Source organism: Pongo abelii, chromosome 21 (assembly GCF_028885655.2).
Source record: "Pongo abelii isolate AG06213 chromosome 21, NHGRI_mPonAbe1-v2.0_pri, whole genome shotgun sequence".
Lineage (NCBI taxonomy): Eukaryota > Metazoa > Chordata > Mammalia > Primates > Hominidae > Pongo > Pongo abelii.
The window spans coordinates 37560458-37585093 of record NC_072006.2 but is presented as its reverse complement, the minus strand read 5'-3'; the positions used below and the strand labels follow the sequence as shown (position 1 = coordinate 37585093).

General features: G+C 48.4%; 2 protein-coding genes and 1 long non-coding RNA gene across 7 annotated transcripts in view; 2 read left to right on the top strand and 1 right to left on the bottom strand.

Annotated features, from left to right (window-relative positions):
- The window catches only part of SNTA1 (syntrophin alpha 1), a 35672-nt gene extending 27797 nt beyond the window's left edge, over positions 1–7875 (top strand). Inside the window, exons 4-8 of one of the 4 annotated variants that reach the window (XM_054542147.2) lie at positions 3025–3232; positions 3381–3511; positions 5486–5682; positions 6950–7137; positions 7242–7875. In XM_054542147.2, coding sequence (XP_054398122.2) covers positions 3025–3232; positions 3381–3511; positions 5486–5682; positions 6950–7137; positions 7242–7331 — 814 coding nt within the window. In that variant the 3' untranslated portion in view covers positions 7332–7875. Of the gene's footprint in view, positions 1–3024; positions 3233–3380; positions 3512–5485; positions 5715–6949; positions 7138–7238 lie in introns of all 4 variants that reach the window. The other 3 variants (XM_024238737.3, XM_009233498.4, XM_054542148.2) reach the window with 3 other exon arrangements.
- LOC129052208 (uncharacterized) lies at positions 203–14281 on the bottom strand. The gene is made up of 3 exons (XR_008517119.2): positions 14159–14281; positions 5583–5764; positions 203–1187 (listed from the first exon to the last, which is right to left on the bottom strand). It is a non-coding gene; the product is annotated as an uncharacterized LOC129052208 (long non-coding RNA).
- CDK5RAP1 (CDK5 regulatory subunit associated protein 1) overlaps positions 14261–24636 on the top strand; it is a 41141-nt gene continuing 30765 nt past the window's right edge. The window contains exons 1-5 of one of the 2 annotated variants that reach the window (XM_002830207.5): positions 14261–14402; positions 18830–19153; positions 20805–20908; positions 21843–21877; positions 23667–23767. In XM_002830207.5, coding sequence (XP_002830253.5) covers positions 14276–14402; positions 18830–19153; positions 20805–20908; positions 21843–21877; positions 23667–23767 — 691 coding nt within the window. In that variant the 5' untranslated portion in view covers positions 14261–14275. Of the gene's footprint in view, positions 14407–18829; positions 19154–20804; positions 20909–21842; positions 21878–23666; positions 23768–24636 lie in introns of both variants that reach the window. The other variant, XM_054542146.2, reaches the window with a different exon arrangement.

Below are 24636 nucleotides of genomic sequence, written 5' to 3'. Positions count from 1 at the left end.
TTCATAGACTAATTTTTGTATTTATTTATTTATTTTTTTGAGACGGAGTCTTGCTCTGTTGCCAGGCTGGAGTGCAGTGGTACAATCTTGGCTCACTGCAACCTCCGCCTCCCAGGTTCAAGCAATTCTCCTGCCTCAGCCTCCTGAGTAGCTGGGACTATAGGTGCATGCCGCCATGCCTGGCTAATTTTTCTTTTTGTATTTTAGCAGAGACGGGGGTTCACCATGTTGCCCAGGCTGGTCTTGAACTCCTGAGCTCAGGCATTCTGCCTGCCTCGGCCTCCCAAAGTGCTAGGATTACAGGCATGAGCCACCGCGCCCGGCTGTATTTTTACTAGAGACAGGGTTTCACCACATTGGCCAGGCTGATCTCAAACTCCTGACCTCAAGATCCACCCACCTCGGGCTCCCAAAGTGCTGGGATTACAGGGGTGAGCCACCATGCCCGGCCCGGAAGGGCCTTTTGTGAGGGTGAAGGTGAGGTAATATTAGTCCTTCCAGAGACTCACAGAACCTTAGATTCCCAGCCTGATCCCAGACATTACCTGAAACATGTGTGTATATGTTTCTAAGTGTGTGCACATGTAGATGACATGTAAATGCAAGTGCTTGTATGTATATATGAGAGCATTTGCATGTATATGAGTATAGATTTGCACCTGTGTTTGTGTTTATGTTATTTGTATGTGTATGCACATGGGTGTGTGCATATGTGTTTGAACATGTACATGCCTGAGTAGCTACATAGGTAACCTGAATATAACTGGGGTTCCATAAGGCCCACTGTCAGTGTAGTATCCCAGTCATAGGGATACAGCCTGGCAACCAAAATGTAATGAAAACTACTTCAAACTTTTACTCAGTGTTAGGATTGCATTAGGCTGCAAGTACAGAAACTCCAACAAGCAATGACTTCAATAAAAGGGGTTAATTTTCCCACATGTTTAAAAAGAAGTCCAGGGGTCAGCTATTCAGGCTGCTGTAGATGCTCAAGGATGCCATCAAGGAACCAGGCTTCTAGCTTCCTGCTCTGCCATTTTAATTATGGGCGGTTTTCTTCTTCGTGGAGGCAGGATGGTGGCTGTATCCCAACAATTGTGTTCATATTCCAGGCAGAAAGAAGACAAAAGCCAAAGAGTCTTTTCTCCTGGTATTTTGGCTATCTGTTGCTGTATCATAAACCATCCCTAAAATTTAGTGGTTTAGAAAACAATAATTTATTATTCCTTTTTGAGATGGGGGATCTCGCTCTGTCACCCAGGCTGGAGTGCAGTGGTGCGATCTCAGCTCACTGCAACCTCCACCTCCCGGGTTCAAGTGATTCTAGTGCCTCAGCCTCCCAAGTAGCTGGGACTACAGGTGCCCCCCAGGACGTCTGGCTAATTTTTTTGTGTTTTTAGAAGAGATGGGGTTTTGCCCTGTTGGCTAGGCTGGTTTTGAACTCCTGGCCTCAAGTGATCTGCCTGGCTCAGCTTCCCAAAGTGCTGGGATTACAGGCGTGAGCCACCATGCCTGGCCTCAAGCCTCTTTAGTTTAGTTTTGTTGTTGTTTTGTTTTTCCATTTTTTTTTTGAGATGGAGTTTCGCTCTTGTTGCCCAGGCTGGAGTGCAATGGCATGATCTCGGCTCACTACACCCTCCACCTCCTGAGTTCAAGTGATTCTCCTGCCTCAGCCTCCCTAGTAGCTGGGATTACAGGCATGTGCCACCACACCCAGCTAATTTTGTATTTTTAGTAGAGACAGGGTTTCTCCATGTTGGTCAGGCTGGTCTTGAACTTCCTACCTCAGGTGATCCGCCCGCCTTGGCCTCCCAAAGTGCTGAGATCACAGGTGTGAGCCACTGCACCTGGTCTGTTTTTCTGTTTTTTAAGATGAGGTCTTGTGCTGTCATCTAGGTTGGAGTGCAGTGGCACCCTTATAGCTTACTGCAGCCTCAAACTCCTGGGCTCAAGTGATTCTCCTGCCTCAGCCTCTAAGTAGCTGGGACTACAGGCACATGTCACCATGCCTGGCTAATTAAAAAAAAAATTATTTTTCTTTTTTAGAGATGAGTGTCTCACTTTGTTGTCCAGGCTGGTCTCGAACTCCTGGGCTCAAGCCATTGTCCTGGCTCAGTCTCCCGAAGTTCTGGGATTACAGGCGTGAGCCACCATGCCCAGCTTAGTTTTTTTTTTTTTTTCCTGCTCTTATTAGTGAATTAGTTTGGTTCTATGCAACAAGGAGAACCTGGGAGCTGGCCCAGAAAAGGATGTTCCTTAGAAACCAGGAGAAAGGGGCAAGATTAGGAATGGCCACACAGCAATAATTTAGGCCCCATCACACCCATGTTTGAGTGTGTGTGTATATTTGTGTGTATCTGCATACGTGTAGGCCGGGCACGGTGGCTCATGCCTGTAATCCCAGCACTTTGGAGGGCCAAGGCGGGGTGATCATTTGAGGTCAGGAGTTCGAGACCAGCCTGGCCAACATGGTGAAACCCCCATCTCTACTAAAAATAAAAAAAATAAGGCCAGGCACGGTGGCTCATGCCTGTAATCCCAGCATTTTGGGAGGCTGAGGCAGGCAGATCATGGGGTCAGGAGATCGAGACCATCCTGGCCAACATGATGAAACCCCGTCTCTATTAAAAATACAAAATACAAAAATTATCTGGGTGTGGTGGCGTGCGCCTGTAATCCCAGCTACTTGGGAGGCTGAGGCAGGAGAATCGCTTGAACCGGGGAGGCGGAGGTTGAGCCATTGCAGTGCAGCCTGGGTGACAAAGCGATGCTCTGTTTCAAAACAACAACAAAAACCCCACAAAATGTACGAATACGTGTGTGTATGTCACACTCTCTTGTTCCTATGCCCCATGAGGCCCCAGCAACTGTGGCTGGAGCCCAGCAGTGAGGGTCGCTCCTGATTGTCTCATGGACATCCCCCTGGTTTCTCCTGGTTTGGTGGTGGGTGGGATTTCTTGGGCCAGGGTTGGGCAGCTGCAGCCTAATGGTCAGGTCCTTGTCTCCACCCATTTGTGCCTGCAGGTATCTGGAGATCTGCTCTGCAGATGGCCAAGACACCCTCTTCGTGAGGGCCAAGGATGAGGCTAGTGCGAGGTCATGGGCGACTGCCATCCAAGCCCAGGTCAACGCTCTGATGCCGCGGGTCAAGGATGAGCTGCAGGCACTGTTGGCAGCCACCAGCACAGCTGGGAGCCAGGACATCAAGCAGATTGGCTGGCTAACTGAGCAGGTGCCTGCTGGGCCTGGGACCTATCCCTCCCTCTCTTCCGCTCCTTTGGAGCTGGCCCTGTTCCCAGTGCCCCTGGCCACCTCACCCCGCCCTGGCCCTCTGCCCTCACTTCCCCCACCCATCCTCACTGCTGTTTTGTTCCCTGCAGCTGCCCAGTGGGGGCACAGCCCCCACCCTGGCCCTGCTAACTGAAAAGGAACTGCTCCTCTACTCGTCTCTCCCCGAGACCCGTGAGGCCCTGAGCCGGCCAGCCCGTACTGCCCCACTCATCGCCACCAGGTACCCACGGGCAGGGGCAGTATGTCTCCCCCAGAACTTGCCAGGAGATGCTCCAGCAGGGCCCCAGAAGCTGGGAACTCCAGCCCTGTCCACCCTCAGCTATTCCCCAGGTGACCTGAAGCAAGTCTCTGCCCTGTCTGGGCCTCCGTTTCCTCATCTGTAAAATGGGTGCTTGGAACAAAAGGATATAAGGTCCCCACTAGCCACGCATTCACTGACACTTATGCCTTGTGCTGCATGGTTCAGAGGGCACAGAGCTGACCCCAACAGCTTCTGCCTCCAGAGAGAACCTTGTCTGGTTGGGGAGACAGACCCAGGAACAGCCATTACAGTGCAGGGTTTCTAGGGGCCACTTAACTCTTTTGGGGTAGTAGAGGAAGGCCTCAGGGAGGAGGTGACATTTGAGCTGGATTTGATGGATGAGTAGAAGTTTTCTGTTTAAGAAAGAGTAAAAGAGCATCCCATGCAGAGAGAACATCATGGTCAAAGGTACAGAAGCATGAAGGGCTATAGCATGTTCATGGAGCTATGAGGTTGTGATGACCAGAATTCATGCAGGAAATGGAGAGAAGGGAGTTGGCAGGGCCTGATCTTGCAGAGCTTCTATTGCCTGATTAAGGAATGTTAGCTTTATCTTAAGAGTTTGGTAATGTTGAAGGGTTTAAGCTGGGGAGCGAGGTGCTCTGGTTGCTGTAAGAGAATCCCTGTGGCTGCCACGTGGAGAATGCAGCGGAGAGTGCAGGATGGAAGTGGGGAGGTGCTGCAGTCGTGCAGGAGAGATGATGGTGGCTGGGGGAGGTGGAGGTGGGTGGCAGGAGCAGATGGGGAAGAAAGGCAGCATTGGCATTGGAAACCACATGGGAGTAAAATTAACAGGGCTCCGTGCTTGCCAGATGGGGTGGGTGAAGGAGGGGTCCGGAATGAACAGGAAGTTTGGAGCTTGTGTCTGGGTGAGCGTGGGACTGGGGGTGGGGGTGGAAAGGGAGGAGGCTGGAGCAAGATGCTGAGTTAAGTCCAGAGTGTATGTGGGATGGAGAGAGGGAGCTTGGATAGGAAGCTTGGGGACTCAAGGGTCTCCAGCTTAGGGCTGGAAAGTGGAAGGCTGGTGTCAGCAGCAATCTGGGTGGGTGGGGGGGAACTGAGCTATAGGAGAAAGACTGGGTGGAGGGAGGAACAAAGAGGGATATGGGGCAGAACTCTTAGGTCTGCCCCAGAGAGGGGCAGTTGGCTTACCAAGGCCACACAGCAAGTGAGAGTCAAGCTGCAGGGGTCTGAAGTCCTTGTTACCCATGTCTCCTTACCTCAGGCTGGCTCTGGCCCATGTGTCAGGAGCCTGTTGGCTACTAGGGATAACTAGGTCCTGGACTGTCTACCTAATCAAGTGATTGAAGTCAGGCAACAAAAGTTTATTGAGCACCTACTGTGGTCAGGCATGGTTTTAGTTACTGGGAATACAGTGGTGAACACAAGATCAAAATTTCTAACCTAGCTGACATTCTAGTGAAAAAGACAGTCAAAAACCAACCAAAACAAATAATAAAAAATACAATTTCTGGTACCATGATTAAAAAGTAAGGCTAGTGAGTGACAAGGGTGCTATTTTGGACTGGGAGGTCAGGGAAGGCTTCTCAGAGGAGGTGACATTTAAACTAACATCTGAAGGAAGTGAGGGAGTGAGCCGTGCAGATAATCAGGGAAGCGTGTATAGGCAGAGGGAAGAGCATATGCAAAGGTGCTGAGGCAGGCATGTGCTAGGTGTGTGTGACGATATCAGTATAGCCAGAGCCAAGGGAGCGACGGGGAGGGTGGCAGGAGATGTCTCCTGCTGAGTCAATCAGTGCCCCCTGGGGAGTCCTGTCCTGTTAGGTGGTAAAGGATTTACAGGGTTTCTTCCCAGGTCACTGGCCCCTTTGCCCAGAACTATTTGCCCCCTGCCCGAGGCCTCATGCTCAGCCCTCTGCCCCCAACCCCCAGACTGGTGCACTCAGGCCCCTCCAAGGGCTCAGTGCCCTACGATGCAGAGCTCTCTTTTGCCCTGCGCACGGGCACGCGTCACGGTGTGGAAACTCACCTGTTCAGCGTGGAGTCACCGCAGGAGCTGGCTGCCTGGACCCGCCAGCTGGTGGATGGCTGTCACCGGGCCGCCGAGGGTGTGCAGGAGGTGTCTACAGGTGTGCTGGGAGGATCTGGGAGTATCCCTCTGGTAATAAGCCTCTTATCCCCAGGGGCATTCAAGCTTCCTTCTTTAGGGCACTTCAGGAGGGGATAGAAAATGGGGTTTGGAGGTCAAGGTGGGTGGATCAGCTAAGGTCAGAAGTTCGAGACCAGCCTGGCCAACATGGCAAGACCCTGTCTCTACTAATAATACAAAAATTGGCCGGGTGTGGTGGCTCATGCCTGTAATTCCAGCACTTTGGGAGGCTGAGGCGGGTGGATCACTTGAGGTCAGCAGTTCGAGACCAGCCTGGCCAAAATGGTGAAACCCTGTCTCTACTAAAAATACAAAAATTAGCTGGGCATGGTGGTGGGCGCCTGTAGTCCTAGCTACTCGGGAGGCTGAGGCAGGAGAATTGCTTGAATCTGGGAGGCGGAGGTTGTAGTGGGCCCAGATTGCACCACTGCACTCCAGCCTGGGCGACAGAGCAAGACTGTCTCAAAAAAAAAAAAAAAAATAATAATAATACAAAAATTAGCCGGGCATGGTACTAGGTGCCTGTAGTCCCAGCTACGCAGGAAGCTGTGGCACAAGAATCACCTGAACCCGGGAGGTAGAGGTTGTGGTGAGCCGAGATTGCGCCCACTGCACTCCAGCCTGGGTAACAGAGTGAGACTGTTTCTCCAAAAAAAAAAAAAAAAAAAGGAAGTTGGGTTTGGGCCCCTCTGTTTTGGATGTGCAGGTGCCCTAGCAGGCAGAGACTCTTCTCCCTGGGGTTTTCTTGCCCCAGCTTTGTCAATCTGCTGGTGAGGATGTGAGAGATGGCACTTGGGGTAGGGTTGCCAGAGGAAATAAATACAGGACACCCAGCCTCATTTGAATTTCAGGTTAACAATGAATACTTTTTTCATAGAAGTATGCCTGAATTAGTCATTGTTTATCTGAAATTTAAATTTAGCTGGGTAACTCTGCAGGTCTCCAAGGGCGGTGCTTGGTAGATCTGATGATGTCTTTATCAGGAGTGAGCCTCCTGTCCATGGCACATTTTAAGCTCCCCCTTTCTACTTGTGCTGCTGGAAGTGGGACTGGAAGTGGGTGTAGGTCCTCTGAGGGTGGGGGTGATGACTCTCTGCAGGGTGGGTGTACAGGTGCCACGACAAACAGTGAGCCTCCCATCCCTGGAGGCATTCAGGCCCCACTTTGTAAGCTGCGGTGGGGGTTGGAGGTTGGGGTGTAGTCTCTGAGGTGCCAGCTGTGCCTGTACCTATGTGCCCTCCCTGCAGCCTGCACGTGGAATGGGCGTCCCTGCAGCCTGTCTGTGCACATCGACAAGGGCTTCACACTGTGGGCGGCTGAGCCAGGTGCAGCCCGAGCTGTGCTCTTGCGACAGCCCTTCGAGAAGCTGCAGATGTCTTCAGATGATGGCGCCAGTCTCCTTTTCCTGGACTTTGGAGGTGCTGAAGGCGAGATTGTGAGTGAGGGGCTGCCTCTGCACCCTGGGGAGGAGGGGGTGTGCACTCTTGGAGGCCAGGCTGGCCAGGGCCCTGACTCTTCTCTCCATCCACCCTCCAGCAGCTGGACCTGCACTCGTGTCCCAAAACCATAGTCTTCATCATCCACTCCTTCCTGTCGGCCAAAGTCACCCGCCTCGGGCTGTTGGCCTAGAAGTCGCCGGATGCACTAGCCCTGAAGAGGGGTGTCCATGACATGGCCTGAGCTGGGCCTCCACCGACTGCCTGCTCACCCCTGGGCTGAGGGAAGGGAGAGGAGAGGAACAAGGGCCTCCGAGACCCCACCCCTGAGGGAGACTGGATTGGTCTTGGGGCCCAGGACCCAGACCCAGGACAGAGTGGACTCTGCCTGTGATGGGGTGGCCTTCCTGCTGCCCCCCTCCACCAGTGCCTTTTGCGAGAGATATTTTGTGTACACAGAAGCCATTCCGAGTCTGGGACCTGCCCCTGTGCGGATCCTGACTCCAGCCAACAGCTGAGCTGCCAGGCCTCCTTGAGGCCCCTAAGCCACCCCCAGAGGTCCCATCTAAAGCTGGAGTCCCCTGGGGTCAGCAGCAAGAGAAAGAAGAGGAGACTTTCTGTTTGTTTTTCCCCTCAGCCCTGCCACCGTGGGGAGTCTGGTTTTTCTCTTCATCCTCTCTCTCTCCTCCTTACTGTTGGATAAATAAACAGCCTGTGAGCACACAGGCAGGCCGGCCCAGTGTCTGTGGTCTGTGCCTTGGCCTTTGGGTCCTGGGGTGGCCCCTGCAGTCCCAAGATGGACCAGACCAAGGAATGGGGCACCTTTCCCTGGAGAAGAACAGACCTTTACCACATGGGCCAAAGACAGTGTATTGGTTATCTATTGTTGTGTGACAAATTACCCCAAAATTCGTGGCTTAAAATGACAAATATTCATTATCTCTTAGGTTCTGTGGGTCAGGAATTTGAGAGGGGCTAAGCTGGGCTGTTCTTGTCTCAGGGTCACTCATGAGGTTGCAGTCAAGTTGTTGGCTAGGGCTGCAGTCATCCGAAGGCTTGACTGGGGCTGGAGGATCCATTCCAATACTGCTCATGCACATGGCTGTGGGTAGGAGGTCTCAGTTCCTCACCATGTAGGGCTAACCCTAGAGCTGCTGCTTGAGTTTTCTCATGATATGGCAGTTGGCTTTCCCCACAGTGAGACAGAAGAGAGAGCAAGGAGGAAGCCACAAACAGTACCTCTTATGACCCAGTCTTGGAAGCTATACAGTGTTGCTTCTGCTTTGTTCTATTCATTAGAAATGAGTCACCAAATTCAGTCCACACTCAGAGGGAGGGGAATTAGGCTCCACCTCTTGAAGAAAGGAATGTCAAAGAATTTGTGGACCCATGTCAAAGCCATCTTAGAGAGCTTCAGGACCCTTTCCTGCAGAAGGGAGGTGGAGTGGAATGTGTTTGGTACTTCGGAAACTGTGATGTGTTGGCTGGATGTGAGTGGGCGGTGGTTATGAATCCCTACCTAAAATCACAATGACAACAGCAATGATGGAGAACTTTTTTTTTTTTCTGAGACGGAGTCTTGCTCTGTCACCCAGGCGGGATCTCAGCTCACTGCAACCTCTACCTCCCAGTTCAAGCAATTCTCCTGCCTCAGCCTCCCAAGTAGCTGGGATTACAGGTGCCCGCCACCACGCCCCACTAATGTTTTATATTTTTAGTAGAGATAGGGTTTCACCATGTTGGCCAGGCTGGTTTTAAACTCCTGACCTCAAGTGATCCTCCTGCATCAGCTTCCCAAAGTGCTAGGACACTGTGCCAAGCCCAGAACTTTTTTTTTTTTAAACTTTCGAAAGGTTCAGTTTCTTCAATGTAGCAACAAGATAAAACAAAGATGATGTGCCTGGTGTGATGGCTCATGCCTGTAATCCCAGCACTCTGGGAGGGTGAGGTGGGCGGATCACCTGAGGTCAGGAGTTCAAGACCAGCCTGGCCAACATGGTGAAACCCTTTTGCTACTAAAATTACAAAAATTAGCAGGGCATGGTGGCACCTGCCTGTAATTCCAGCTACTCAGGAGGCTGAGGCAAGAGAATTGCTTGAACCTGGGAGGTGAAGGTTGCGGTGAGCCGAGATCGCGCCACTGCACTCCAGCCTGGGTAACAGAGTGAGACTCAGTCTCAAAAAAACAAACAAAACAAACAACAACAACAACAAATTAGCCGGGTATGGTGGTGTGCACTTGTAATCTCAGCTACTCGGGAGGCTGAGACAGGAGAATCATTTGAACCCTGGAGGTGGAGTTTGCAGCGAGCAGAGATTGTGCTACTGCACTCCAGCCTGGGCCCCAGAGTGTGACTCTGTCTCAAAAAAAAAAAAGACCAGGTAACTTAACTTTGAGGCAATCACTTTTAGCTTACTTATAATGGCAGCATTGTTTCTTTGTGAAAATGAAACTTTCTCAGCTTATCCACTAAATTTTCAGCAACATCCCAAACCACCAAAGACTCACTCCTTTTCCTTCTGGCCATCAGCAGTCTAGTGCCTTCACTTGGAACACCGACCCCTGCCCTATTTTTTGTTTTTGAGGTGGGGTCTCGCTTTGTTGCCCAGGCTGGAGTGCAGTTGTGGGATCTCAGCTCACTGCAGCCTCGGCCTCCCAGGCTCAAGTGATCCTCCTACCTCAGCCTCCCAAGTTGCTAGGACTACAGGACTGTACCACCATGGCTGGCTAATTTTTTATTTTTTAATTTGTTGTAGGGATGGGGTCTTGCCATGTTACCCAGGCTGGTCTCACACTCCTGAACTCAAGCAATCCTCCTGTCTTGGCCTCAAGCAATTCTCTTGCCTCAGCCTCCTGAGCAGCTGGGATTACAGGCGCTCGCCACCATGCCCGGCTAATTTTTTTGTATTTTTAGTAGAGATGGGGGTTTCACCATGTTGGCCAGGCTGGTCTCGAACTCCTGACCTCAGGTGATCCACCTGCCTCGGCCTCTCAAAGTGCTGGGATTACAGGTGTGAGCCACCATGCCTGGCCATAATTTTTGTATTTTTATTAGAGATGGAGTTTTACCATGTTGGCCAGGCTGGTCTCGAACTCCTGACCTCCAGTGATCTTCCCACCTTGGCCTCCCAAAGTGCTGGGATTACAGACATGAGCCACTGTGCCTGGCCACTATATGTATATTTCTATATCTAGAATGAGATTTATTATAAGGAATTGGCTTAGGTGATTATAGAGGCCGAGAAGTCCTACAATTTGCCGTCTGCAAGCTGCACACTGAGGAAAGGTGGTGGTGTAAATTCCAGTTTGAAACTAAAAGACTGAGAATCAGGAGTGCCAATGGTGTTTAAGTCCCAGTCCAAGGGCAGAAGAAGACCAATGTCTCAGCTTAAGCAGTCAGGCAGAGAGAGAATTCAACCTTGCTCTGCCTTCCTGTCCTATTTGGGTCCCCAAGGGGTTAGATGATGTCCATCCAGATTGCGGAGGGCAGCCTACTCAGTTCACCAAAGCTAATCTCTTCCTCAAGAAACACCCAGAAATAATGTTTAACCAGATATCTGGGCAACCTGTGGCCCAGTCAAGTTGACACAAATAATTAACCAGCACAGTGTTCTGCATTATTTCCCAGTGTTCTCCAGCAGGATTAAGACCTAGATGCCTGCAAGAAAGTTGCTTGATAACAATGTTTATTGGCTGTCTCCCCTTCCCTGTTTCACTCCCCTACTACCCTACCAGTGTTTCCTGAGATTGCTTTGCAAATCAACTACCTGCACTCAAATACTTTTCTCAGGAGCTGGGCACAGTAGCTCATGCCTGTAATCCCAGCACTTTGGGAGGCCAAGGTGGGTGGATCACCTCAGGTGGGGATTTAGAGACCAGCCTGGCCAATATGGTAAAACCCCGTCTCTACTAAAAATACAAAAATTAGCCAGGCGTGGTGGCGCGTGCCTGTAATCCCAGTTACTCGGGAGGCTGAGGCAGGAGAATTGCTTGAACCCAGGAGGTGGAGGTTGTAGTGAGCCGAGATTGGGCCACTACACTCCAGCCTGTGTAACAGAGTGAGACTCGGTCTAAAAAAAAAAATACTTGTTTCAGGGTCTGCTTCTGGGGAGCCCAAACTAAGACAGAAAGCAGTCATTTATTCATTCAACAAATTTTCATTAAGCCCTTCTATGAGTCAGACCCTGTGTAGATCATGGGGATAAAGCCATGAACAAGACACCACATGTCCCTCCCTAGCTGATAGTCCAGGGAACAGGCAATGATAAGAAAATAAGTAATGCCAACATTTTGAATAGTGACAAATATGGTGAAGAAAATAATATGAGAAGTGATGGTGTAGTTTATATGAAGTGGTCAGAGAGGGTCTCTCTGAAGAGCTGATATTTATGCTGAGACCTAAAGGATGAGAAGGGGCCAGCCATGAAACAATTTTGGAGAAGAGCATTCCAGAAAGATAATAGTAAGAAGAGAGGCTCTGTGGGCGTCGTGTCGCATGCCTGTAATCCTAGCTACTTGGGAGGCTGAGGCAGGATAATTGCTTGAACCCGGGAGGCGGAGGTTGTAGTGAGCCGAGATCATGCCATTGCACTCCAGCCTGGGTAACAGAGCAAAACTCCATCCCAAAAAAGAAAAAAAAAAAAAAAAAAAAAAAAAAAAAGAAGAGAGGGTCTGAAATAAACATTTGCTTGGGATATTGAAGGAGCAAAATAAAATGTAGTTGAAGTATAGTCGACTAGAGCGAACACAGTAGGAGAAGTAAGAAGTATGTGGGTTGGAGAAGTAAAAGTAAGCAGGGGGCCAGACATGGTGGCTCATGCTTGTAATTCCAGCACTTTGGGAGGCTGAGGTGGGAGGATCACTTGAGGCCAGGAGTTTGAGAGCAGCCTGGCCAACATGGCGAAACCCCATCTCTAGTAAAAACAAAAATCAGCCAGGCGTGGTGGTGCTCGCCTGTAATCCTAGCACTTTAGGAGGTCAAAGTGGGCAGATCACTTGAGGCCAGGAGTTTGAGACCAATCTGGCCAACATGGTGAAACCCTGCTCTACTAAAAATAGAAAAATTAGTTTGGCGTGGTGGTGCACGCCTGTAATCCCAGCTACTTGGGAGGCTGAGGCAGGAGAGTCGCTTGAACCTGGGAGGCAGATGTTGCAGTGAGCTGAGATTGCACCACAGCACTCCAGCCTGGGCGACAGAGTGAGTGAGATGCCGTCTCAAAAAAAAAGAAAAAAAAAAAAAGTAAGCAGGGGCCACATGATGCAGGCCCCTAGGACACAGCAGGAAATGTGGATTTTATTGCAAGGGCAATGGAAAGCTCTTAAGCTTTTTGTTTTTGTTTTTTTCTTTCTTTTTTTTTTTTTGAGACGGAGTCTTGCTCTGTCGCCCAGGCCGGAGTGCAGTGGCTCGATCTTGGCTCACTGCAATCTCCGCGTCCCAGGTTCAAGCAATTGTCCTGCCTCAGCCTCCCAAGTAGCTGGGACTACAGGCACGCGGCACCATGCCCAGCTATTATTTTTTATTTTTAGTAGAGACGGGGTTTTATCATTTTGGCCAGGCTGGTCTCGAACTCTTGACCTCATGATCCACCCACCTCAGCCTCCCAAAGTGCTGGGATTACAGGCGTGAGCCACCGTGCCTGGCTGTTTTTGTTTTTTCCTTTTTCGAGATATGGTCTCATTCTGGTACCCAGGCTGGAGTGCAGTGTTGAGATCATGGTTCACTGCCGCCTCAACTTCCCTGGCTCAAGCAATCCTCCGAGCCTCAGCCTTCTGAGTAGCTGGGATCACAGGCACCCGCCACCATGCCGGGCTAATTTTTGTGTTTTTTGTAGAGATGGGGTTTCATCATGTTGCTCAGGCTAGTCCAGAACTCCTGGGCTCAAGCAATCTGCCCACTTTGGCCTCCCAAAGTGCTGGGATTACAGGTGTGACCCACCATGCCTGGCCTGGCCTGCCACGGAGAGTTTTCAGGAGAGGAGTGATACAATTTGATTTAATAAAACAAACACAAATTCCCTTAGGCTATGTGTGGGAAACTGTTCTCAGGAGACAAGGTGACCGTTAGCAGGCTACTGTGATTGTTTCTGATGAGACAATGCTGGCCTGGGTAGTTGTAGCTACCGAGTAGACAGATTTGACATTTTGTAGTCAGAGTTGACAGGGCTTGCTGACAGATAGAATGTGCGGATCGAGGGAGGTGAAGAAAATGACCATTCAGTTCCTCCTAGTGCACCTGGAAGGATGGTTGGGCCATTTACTGAGATTGGCCAGAATGACAGGTACAGGTTTTTGGTGAAGATGCGTGTGTGGAAATGAAGAGTTCTGTATAAGTTAGAGATGGTCGTCAGACACCCAAGAAGGGTTGTCAAGTAGGCGGCTGAGCTATGGCTCTGGAACTTCAGGGAGGGTCCAGCTGGAGATGTGAATCAGGAAGTCATTAACCTACAGGGCAGTACCCTCCAATAGAAATACAGCGTGAACCTCTTAGGTGACTTAAAATTTCCCAGTAAGGACCGGCACGGTGGCTCACGCCTACAATCCCAGCACTTTGGGAGGCCAAGGTGGGTGGATGGCTTGTGCCTAGGTAGGAGTTTGAGACCAGCCTGGGCAACATGGGGAGACCCGTCTCTACAAAAAAAATAAAAAAAAAATTTAGCTGGGCGTGGTGGCGCCTGCCTGTAGTCCCAGCCACTTGGGAGGCTGAGGTGGATTGCTTTAGCATGGGAGGCGGAAGCTGCAGTGAGCCATGATCACACCATATTATTTTTTCCCCTGCTAGCCACATCGAAAAAGTAAAAAGAAACAACAGGTGAACTTAATTCAAATATTTCTACCACCATAGCTACAAATAAAAAAAAAAAAATCAACGAGTGTACTTATTTAACCCAATATATCCCAACAATTATTGCAGCACATAATCAATATAAACATTATATTTATGAACTATTTGACACTATTTGACATTTCTTCTTCCACATCCGGTGTATCTGACATTTAGCGCACATTTGATTTGCACTCACCCACTTTGAGGCGCTCAATTGCCGCTTAAGTCCGTGGCTAGTGGCTGCCCTAAAGTTCAGCACCGCCACGGAGCTTTGGGTCCACCCGGACTGCAAAAAGGAAGCACTTCCGTTAGAATGACCCGGCCTGAAGTAGCGGCGGAACGGAAGTCGCTTGTGTATGGGCGCAGCGGCGGACCTGTGAGGGAACCCGACTTGCTGGCAGAACTTACGCTGCGGCACCCCGGGCACTGTTGCTGCTGCGGTAGGTGAGCAGCGCGCCCGCCGGGGTGGGCTGCGCACACGCTTTTGACTGGCGCCTGGGGCAGGAGGGGCCGCGGATCCCGGGAAGCGCACGGTGTTCAAGAGGGAGGATGGCACGGTGGTTATGGCGTGGGGCCTGGCGTCAGGCTGTAGGGGTTCGTACCCTAACCCCGCCGCCTAACCCCGTGTGACCTTGGACAGGTCACCTCTACTTCTTCCAAGGCTTCACTTCGCCACCCGTGAAGTGGGGTTGACAGTACAGCCTGCCTCACAGGGTTGCCGTGAGGGTTATAGGTAATAATTCGCGGAAAATGCTTTGCACCATGCCTAACGCATTGTAACCAGCCAATAAAATGTTTGGGATGTTGTACGCTATTGTTCCAGCCTCATTGCCGACTGTCAGAATTAATTTCCAGCCTCCAGAGAGGCTTCTACATTGCGTTATGCAAAGCATTTTGCTTGTATTATTGCATTTGATCCCACAGAAGGCTTATGGAGATAGGTGCTATTATCCCCATCTAGAGGCTCCCAGAGTTTAAGACAAGTGCCTAAGGTTTAGCTGGCTTGGCAGCAGTGGGGCAGATTCTGACTCTAGGGTCCATACTGTTTTTTTTTTTTTTGTTTGAGACGGAGTCTTGCTCTGTCGCCCAGGCTGGAGTGCAGTGACGCGATCTCGGCTCACTGTAGCCCCTGCCCCGCGAGTTCCAGCGATTCTTCTGCCTCAGCCTCCTGGGTAGCTAGGATTACAGGCGCATACCACCACACCCGGCTAAGTTTTGTATTGTTAGTGGAGTTCATATCTTAACCAGGATGCTCTAATACTCTCGGTGAAAGGGGGTGTGGGCTGTGAATGTGTGAATGTGCAGTTAGTGAACGCCTACTGTATCTCAAGTTGGGTTTTTAATATCTTATTCTTATAACACTTCTGGGGGGGTAGGTGCTGCTTTTATCCTTATTTTACACATGTGGAATTGGCGGCTCAGAGACAGAAATTTGTCTTGCCAAAGGTCACACAGCAATTATGGAGTAGAAAGGAGCGATTTTAAAGCTCACACTTTAAGGCTGTTCTCTGACTCTTGAAACTGGGTTGACATTGCTCCTAAGTGCTAGTAGCAGATGTGGCAGGTGATCTCATTGGAAAGGTGATGGGCCACATCTGCTCTTTACACATGTATAGCAGGGTTCCCCTAACCCTAGGTGGTAGAATGGTACCTGTCCGTGGCCTGTGAGGAACCGGGTTGCACAGCAGGAGGTGAGCAGCAAGCTGGCATTACTGCCTGAGCTCTGCCTCCCGTCAGATTGGCCGCGGCATTAGTTTCTCAGGAACGCAAACCCTATTGTGAACTGTGTGTATGCAAGGGATCTAATTTGTGCATTCCATTTCCTTTTTTTTTTTTTTTTTTTTTTTGAGACAGGGTTGCTCTCTGTTGCCCAGGCTGGAGTGCGGTGGCGCAATCTCAGCATCGCTCTCTCTGTTGCCCAGGCTGGAGTGCGGTGGTGCAATCTCAGCTCACTGCAATCTCTGCCTCCCCGGCTCAAGTGATCCTCCTACCTCAGCTTCCCACGTTGCTGGGATTACAGGCACACACCACAATGGCTGACTAATTTTTTATTTTTTAATTTGTTGTAGAGACAACAAATTAACATGGTCTTGCCATGTTGCCCAGGCTGGTCTCAAATTCCTGAGCTCAAGCAATCCACCTGCCTCGGCCTCCCAAAGTGCTGGGATTATAGATGTGAGCCACCGCACCGGCTCAAGATTGCATGCTCCTTGTGAGAATCTAAATGCCTGAGGTGGAACAGTTTCAACACACCCCTGCTTCCCTGTCTGTGGAAAAATTGTCTTCCATGAAACCAATTCCTAGTACCAAAAAGGTTGGGAACCACTGATGTTTAGCACCTGCCGTGAGGCAGCTACCACAATGGGAGATGGTGAAGGTATAGAAATGAATGATACTTGTTCCCTGCTTGCAGAAACCTGCCAGTTTACTAGGGCTGGCAGAAGTGTCAGTAATAATTAACAGCAAAGTGTGATGAGTCTTGTGATGGAGAGGTAGAAGAGAGCTTTGAGAACCCAGAGGAGGACCCCAGCTAGACTCCGGGGGTGATGGCCAGAGCAGGCTTCCCAGAGGAAGAAAGCTGAAAGTACCGTAGGCCACTAGAGAGAAGATAAATACCAGCCAGAGAACAGCATGTGTAAAATCCTATAAGCTAGTGAAGATTAATACAAAGAAGTGTGGCATGGCTGGAGTGTGGTAGGCCATACGTGTGGGGTCCATTAAAAATATATGGTGATCCTAGAATTCTTCCTTAGTCAGAAAATTAAAAAAAAAAAAAAGTAAATAGTATGGCTTCGTCTCCTGTACCTTAGTCACCTAAGTCTTCCTGGGAGGCAACTATTGTTTCTTACGCATTCTAGAGATATTGTATATACCTGCAAATAGGTACCTCAATATTCCCACCCTCTTTCCCCACAGATTCAACAATAGTATAATGTAGGTAGCATGGAGCATTTTGCTTCCTTGCCTTTGTCATGTATAGGTTCAGCCTCACTTTTTTTTATTTTTATTTTTTTTTTTGAGATAGGGTCTTACTCTGTCACCCAGGCTGGAGTGCAGTGGTGCGATTATGGCTTACTGCAGCATTGATCTCCTGGGCTCAAGCAATCCTTTCATCTCAACCTCCTGAGTAGCTGGGACTACAGGTGTGCATCACTGTGCTCGGCTATTTTTTGTTATTTTTATAGAGATGGGTCTCACTATGTTACCCAGGCTGGTCTCGAATTCCTGGCTCAAGTGATGTTTTTGTCTCAGCTTCCCAAAATGCTGGGATTACAGGCATGAGCCACTGCACCCGGCCACCAGACTTGGTTTCTAACAGTTGTATCTTGTTCCATTGTATGGATGTACCAGAACTTACTTAACTAGTCCTTTATTGATAACATTTAGATCTTTCCCTTTCCTTTACTATTAGAAACACTGTTGCATTGAATATCTTTTATTTTTATTTTTTGAGACAATCTCACTCTGTTGCCCAGGCTAGAGTGCAGTGGTGTGATCTTGGCTCACTGCAACCTTCTCCTCCTGAGCTCAAGAGATTCTCATGCCTCAGCCTCCCGGGTAGCTCAGAGTACAGGTGTGTGCCACCACATCCAGCTAATTTTTTGTATTTTTAGTAGAGATGAGGTTTCACTGTGTTAGCCAGGCTGGTCTCGAACTCCTGGCCTCAAGTGATCCACCAGCCTCAGCGTCCCAAAGTGCTGGGATTACAGGCGTGAGCCACCGTGCCTAGACTGAATGTCTTTATACATAGGTCTTTTGTATGTGTATAGATTTATCTGCAGGATAAATATGAGTGGAAATGCTTTGTCAGATGGTTTGCACACTTGTAATTTTGATAGAAAGTGGCAAATTGTTCTCTATAAAGGTTGTGTTATTTGCTAAACCAAGTGTGAGAGGGTCTGGGTGGAAAATTTGAAGGTAGTAGTTTGAAACCCTTTTTTTTTTTTTTTTTTTTTTTTGGAGACAGAGTTTTGCTCTGTTGTCCAGACTGTAGTACAGTGGTGCAACCTCGGTTCATAGCAACTTCTGCTTCCTGGATTCAAGCGATTCTCCTGCCTCAGCCTCCTGAGTAGTTGGGACTATAGGTGCTTGCCACCACATCTGGCTAACTTTTGTATTTTTAGTAGAAACGGGGTTTTGCCATGTTGCCCAGGCTGGTCTTGAACTCCTGACCTCAAATGATCCTCCTACCTCGGCCTCCCAAAGTCCTGGGATTACAGGCATAAGTGGCTGCGCCCAGCCAAGACTCTTGAAGGGAAGAAAGAGTCACTGATCAGGCATACAATGCCCTCACATTAGATGCTTTCCTTCTGAAGGAACTCAAAGGAAGATGCCCTCAGACAGTGAGTGGTTTTCACAATATTAAGAGGCAGTGTAGCAAGATGGGTATTGGCACGGGCTTTGCATCCATATGGATTTTTACCTGAGTCCTTGTTTGACTGCTTACTGGCTGTAGGAGCTTAGGTGAGTTTCTCAACCTATCTCTTTCGGAATAGGAACAATAATAGTGTCTGCTTCCTAGGATTGCTGTAAAGATTTAATGAGTTAATACACTTAAAGCCTTGGGAACTGGTCTTGGCACAAGGTGCTATTTTGTCATTTTGTCAGGGCTTTCCATCTCATCTCTACCACTCGTTGTTTTGAAAACACTGCCTGGATTTGCATCTCATCTCTGGCATTCCTTTGTGTGGTCTTGGGCACATTGCCTCAGTTTTTTTCAACTGTAAAACAGAGGTCATATTATTAGGAGTACCTTCTTCATGGGCTTTTGTGAGGGGTAAATTGATGTATACACTTGAAGTGCTCACAGCAGTGTCCTGTCCATAGTGTTCAATAAATGCTGGTGATGTCTGTCATTCTTTTGCAGACCGTGGGCTGTTTAGTGCCATGCACCCTTTACAGTGTGTCCTCCAAGTGCCGAGGTCTCTGGGGTGGGGACCATTGGCCTCCGTGTCTTGGCTGTCACTGAGGATGTGCAGGGTACACAGCAGTCTCTCTAGTACCATGTGTCCCAGTCCAGAGAGGCAGGAGGATGGAGCTCAGAAGGATTTCAGCTCCAGGCTGGCCACTGGACCGACTTTTCAACATTTTTTAAAAAGTGCCTCAGCTCCTCAGGAGAAGCTGTCTACAGAAGTGGAAGACCCACCTCCCTATCTCACGATGGATGAACTTCTTGGAAGGCAGAGAAAAGGTTGGTTTTACTTCTCTTATTCCTTTGGGCTTCCTGCCTTGCTCCATTCTTTCATTCCTGGCATGATTCTTTTATTACAGACCTGGCTTGGAAGGTTAACAGTGTGGGAAGGCTGTGGGAATCATCAGACTCCACCAAGTAATATTAATATCAAGAAACTCGGCTGGGCACTGTGGCTCATGCCTGTAATCCCAGCACTTTGCGAGGCCGAGATGGGTGGATTGCTTGAGCCCAGGAGTTCAAGAACAGCCTGGGTAACATGGTGAAACACCGTCTCTACAAAAAAATAAAAAATTAGCCAGGTATGATAGCATGCACCTGTAGTCCTAGCTACCCAAGAGGCTGAGGTGGGAGAATCATTTGAGCAAAAGCTGATTATCATTCCGCTCTCAACTTTTAGTTGGAATTTATTGGAGTCTGGAAATAAGACCTGCTGGTGGGGACAGGGGTTGATCTTGGAATATAGTTTGAAGCTGCCAGAATGTGAAATTCATATTCTTACAACTGTGTACAAAATTTGTTTTACTTAATAATATAGCCTTGCTTTCATTTAAGATGAAGTTACTGTAAGAAGATGCCTCATTTTAATTTTGTGACTTTATGTACCCTCTGGCCACTGCTGCTACTTCCAGAGGCTGGAAAACCTCTTCATTTTGAGGAGGAATGTAACATGTGGATTTAAACTTATTTTCCCTTCAGGCTGATGAACACTGTCAGCTAGTCCTTCCTTTTCTTTTCTTCTTTTTTTTTTTTTTTTGAGACTCGCTCTCTCGCCCAGGCTGGAGCACAGTGGTGCGATCTCAGCTCACTGCAACCTTTGCCTCCTGGGTTCAAGTGATTCTCCTGCCTCAGCCTCCTGAGTAGCTGGGATTACAGGTGCATGCCACCACACCTGGCTAATTTTTGTATTTTTAGTGGAGACATGGGTTTCACCATGTTGGCCAGGCTGGTCTCAAACTCCTGACCTCAAGTGATCCGCCCGCCTTGGCCTCCCAAAGTGCTGGGATTACAGGCGTGAGCCACCACGCCTGGCCTAGTCCTTCCTTTTCTAATTGTTTTTATAACTATATTTCCTTGATTCTCAGGTACATGCTTTCCTCATTTAAAAGATAACATGGCTTGTAATTGGTGTGGATATATAATGTGGTATTTTTTGTTTGTTTGTTTGTTTGAGACAAGGTCTCACTCTGTTGCCCAGGCTGAGTGCAGTAGTGTGATCATGGCTCACTGCAGTCTTAGTCTCCTGGGCTCAAGCAATTCTACCTCAGCCTCCTGAGTAGCTGGAACCACAGGCATGTATCACTTGGCTAATTTTTAAATTTTTTATAGAGACAGGGTCTCCCTATGTTGCCCTGGCTGGTCAAACTCCTGGGCTCAAGTAATCCTCCTGTCTCAGTCTCCCAAAGTACTGGGATTTTAGGCATGAACCACTGTGCCCAGCCTAATATGGTATTTCTTTTGTTCTGAAGGTCTATCATTAATTTGGGGGTACATCTGGCAATTCATGTTATCTTAGGATTGAGGCAATAGGGGACTTAGTGGATAACCAGATGCCTCAGATATTTCTAGAGCAGTTGGGAAGGAGACCTTTTGAGACATGAGACCCCTTGTTGTCTGTCTACCGTGGATTTCCCCCAACCTCTCACTGCAGTCTACCTCGAGACCTATGGCTGCCAGATGAATGTGAATGACACAGAGATAGCCTGGTCCATCTTACAGAAGAGTGGCTACCTGCGGACCAGTAACCTCCAAGAGGTACATGCATTTCCTATTTCCTTTGTTTCCTGGACCTGGGCAAGATTCTGCATTTGTGCCAGTTCTTAGGTGTAGTTTCAGGAGTAGGGTGCCTCCTGGTGAGAGAGAGTTCCCTTGGGTGAAGTGTTCACCATGGGACTGAGTTGTACTTTTGTTCCAGCTATTTTTGAAACTTTTATGGTGATGTGCACCTTCAGACGAGGACCTAAGTTAAGAATTGGCTGTGGGGAGGGAAGTTGGAGAGTTACTGTTTAATGAGTACAGAGTTTTAGTTGCAGAAGATGAAAAAGTTATGGAAAATGCATAGTTATGAAATTGCAGATGTTCTTAATGCCACAGGACTGTACCCTTAAAAATGGTTAAAATGTCCAGGTGTGGGTCACCATGCCTGTAATCCCAGGACTTTGGGAGGCCAAGGCAGGAGGATTGCTTGAAGACAGGAGTATGAGGCTGCAGTGAGCTGTGGTTATGCTATTGCTCTTCAGCCTGGGCAAATGAGTGAGACTCCCTTCTCTATTAAAAAAAAAAAAGGAAAAAATAGTTAAAGAAAAATAATAGGCTGGGTGCAGTGGCTCATGCCTGTAATCCTAGCACTTTGGGAGGCCAAGGCGGGTGGATCACTTGAGGTCAGGAGTTCGAGACTAGCCTGGCCAACATGGTAAAACCCCATCTCTACTAAAAATACAAAAACTAGCTGGGTGTGGTGGTGGGCACCTGTAATCCCAGGCTGAGGCAGGAGAATTGCTTGAACCGCTTGGGAGGTGGAGGTTGCAGTGAGCCGAGATTGCCCCACTGCACTCCAGCCTGGGAAACAGAGTGAGACTCTGTCTCAAAAAAAAAAAAAGAAAAGGAAAAAAAAATAATAAAGAGCTGTAGGGCAGGAATTGTACAAGGCTAATATCCAAGATTGTAATTTTCCTTTCTCTCCATTCAGGCAGATGTGATTCTCCTTGTCACGTGCTCTATCAGGTGCGAATTTGTTCTTTTCCTAGGAGTGAATGTATTTTATGTAATAAGTCAGAGCTAACAGTGCCTGGCCTGGCTGTCTATGGAGATGAGCCAGTGGCCCCGTGGCAGTAGGACTTGCAGTTTTCCCACAGTGGAGATAGTCTTTATACAACTGGCTGACATCGGCTGAGCATGTACCGTGGTGTCAGGTTCTGAGTGAGTAACATAATGCATTAACAAATTTAATGATTACAACAACCCTGTGTGGTTGGTGCTGTTATAGATGAGGAAACCAAGAATGTGCTGAGCCACTCAGCTCTTCCTGAGCTTTGTTTTGTAACTAATGGCATGTGTTTATAATATAGCTGCCCGGGGTAGGATGTAGTCATAGGCTCGGGGAGAGTTTTGAGTAGAGATGGGTGACTCCCATCAGAGGTGAACGTACCTCCTTTCTCACTTTGTTTCTGTGTTCAAGACATGCTAGTGTTAATGTTTCCATATCTGGCTATACCCTCAATTAATTCATCTGACATTTTTCTTCTGTAGGCCTCTGCTGCTTGACACCGAACTATGTGCTTTGGGTGATTCAGAAATGAACCCTTCTTCCATGGCCTGGCTTTAAGGAGCCTAGTCTGATATGGGAACTAAGATAGATGAACAAATAGCTCCAACATCTGGCAGAAAATGCTAGTTCAAAAAAAATCAAACAATGAGGCTGGGTATAGTGGGTCACACCTATAATCCCAGCACTCTTGGAGGCCGAGGTGGGAGGGTCACTTGAGTCCAGGAGTTCAAGGCTGCAGTGAACTATTCAAGACTAGCCTGGGCACAAAAAAGCCCTGTATCTACAAAGAAAAATAAAAGATAAATTGCTGGCCAGGCACGGTTGCTCACACCTGTAATCCCAGCACTTTGGGAGGTCAGAGTGGGCCTATCATGAGGTCAGGAGTTCAAGACCAGCCTGGCCAACATAGTGAAACCCCGTCTCTACTAAAAATACAAAAATTAGCCAGGCGTGGTGGTGCACGCCTGTAATCCCAGCTACTCAGGAGGCTGAGGCAGGATAATTGCTTGAACCAGGGAGTTGGAGGTTGCAGTGAGCCAAGATTGCGCTGTTGCACTCCAGCCTGGTGACAAAGCAAGACTCCATCTCAAAAAAAAAAAAAATAAATAAATAAAAGGAGAAATTGCTAAGTACAGGGAAAAATCTAGTTAAAGTAGAAGGGCATTAGGATCTGGAATCATAAAAAAAAAAAGTTGAAGGGCAGTTAAAGGGAGGACAAACTCTCCAACAGAGGAGAACTGGAAGGCCTTGTGAAGTAGATTGTTTTTGAGTTTGGCTTAAAGGCTTGTCAGGATTTGAAGATGTGTAGGAAGGATGTCATTTTAGGAAAGGTAAATTATAGCAAGTGTTACTTCTTCAGGTGGCCCCCTACCTACCTTCCCCAAGTCTAAATGGTAGATACACATTTCAGGCAGGACTGTCTAATCTTTTGACTTCCTGGGCCACATTGGAAGAAGAAGAATTGTCTTGGGCTACACATAAGATACACTAACACTAATAATAGCTGATGAGTTAAAAAAAAAAAAATTGCAAAAAAAAAATCTCATAATGTTTTACAAAAGTTTATGAATTTGTGTTGGGCTGCATTCAAAGCCATCCTGGCTGCATGCGGCCCGTGGGCTGCAGGTTGGAAAAGCTTGATTTAAAGGGTTGAAGGTGGTTTTTATTTTCTTCCCACTGTCCTACTCTCTTGGATTCCTCTGTGGTTTATTTTTGGTTCAGTCTTGCCTCTTTTGATCTCTGTAGGGAGAAGGCTGAGCAGACCATCTGGAACCGTTTACATCAGCTTAAAGCCTTGAAGACAAGGCGGCCCCGCTCCCGGGTTCCTCTGAGGATTGGAATTCTAGGTATCTGGTAATTTGCACATTTTGTCAGCTTTGAAACTTGGACTCTATGTGGCTTTATTTGCTAGTGTTTCCTTTAGAGGCTGGATTCCCAGTGTCTGAAGAAATCTATATATCCCATGCGATTCTTGTACTTACTGCCAGAGGTGACAGGATTAAATGAGATAAAGTTCATGAAAGGGCTTTCCATAGTTCCTTGAAGTAATAGGTGCTCAGAAAGTGGTATATGCTGCCTAGAGTCTAATGTGGCTCATGGTAGCACAGAGTTATGGATAGAGTTGGAATCTGAAGGGACAGCATGAATTTCTTTTTTTTTCTTTGAGATGGAGTTTCGCTCTTGTTGTCCAGGCTGGAGTGCAATGGCGGGATCTTGGCTCACCGCAACTTCTGCCTCCTGGATGCAAGTGATTCTCCTGCCTCAGCCTCCCGGGTAGCTGGGATTACAGGCTTGCACCACCATGCCTGGCTAATTTTGTATTTTTAGTAGAGACGGGTTTCTCCATGTTGGTCAGGCTGGTCTCGAACTCCTGACCTCAGGTGATCCGCCTGCCTCGGCCTCCCAAAGTGTTGGGATTACAGGCGTGAGCCACCGTGCCTGGCCTGACCGCACGAGTTTCTAATGTGGGTACCTTTCATTCTGACTCCTGAAGCAAGCTCAAGTGAAGATTTAGGTCTGCCTCACCAATATGGTAACCACTAGCCACATGTAGCTATTTAAATTTACCTATAATTAAGTAAAATTTAAAATTCATTTCTTTAGTTCCATTAGCCACATTTCAACTTCTCAGTTGCCACACATGACCACATGACTAGGGGCTACCAGTTTGTACAGCACAATTATTTTTCCATCCAGCACACTCTGTCATCCTTTT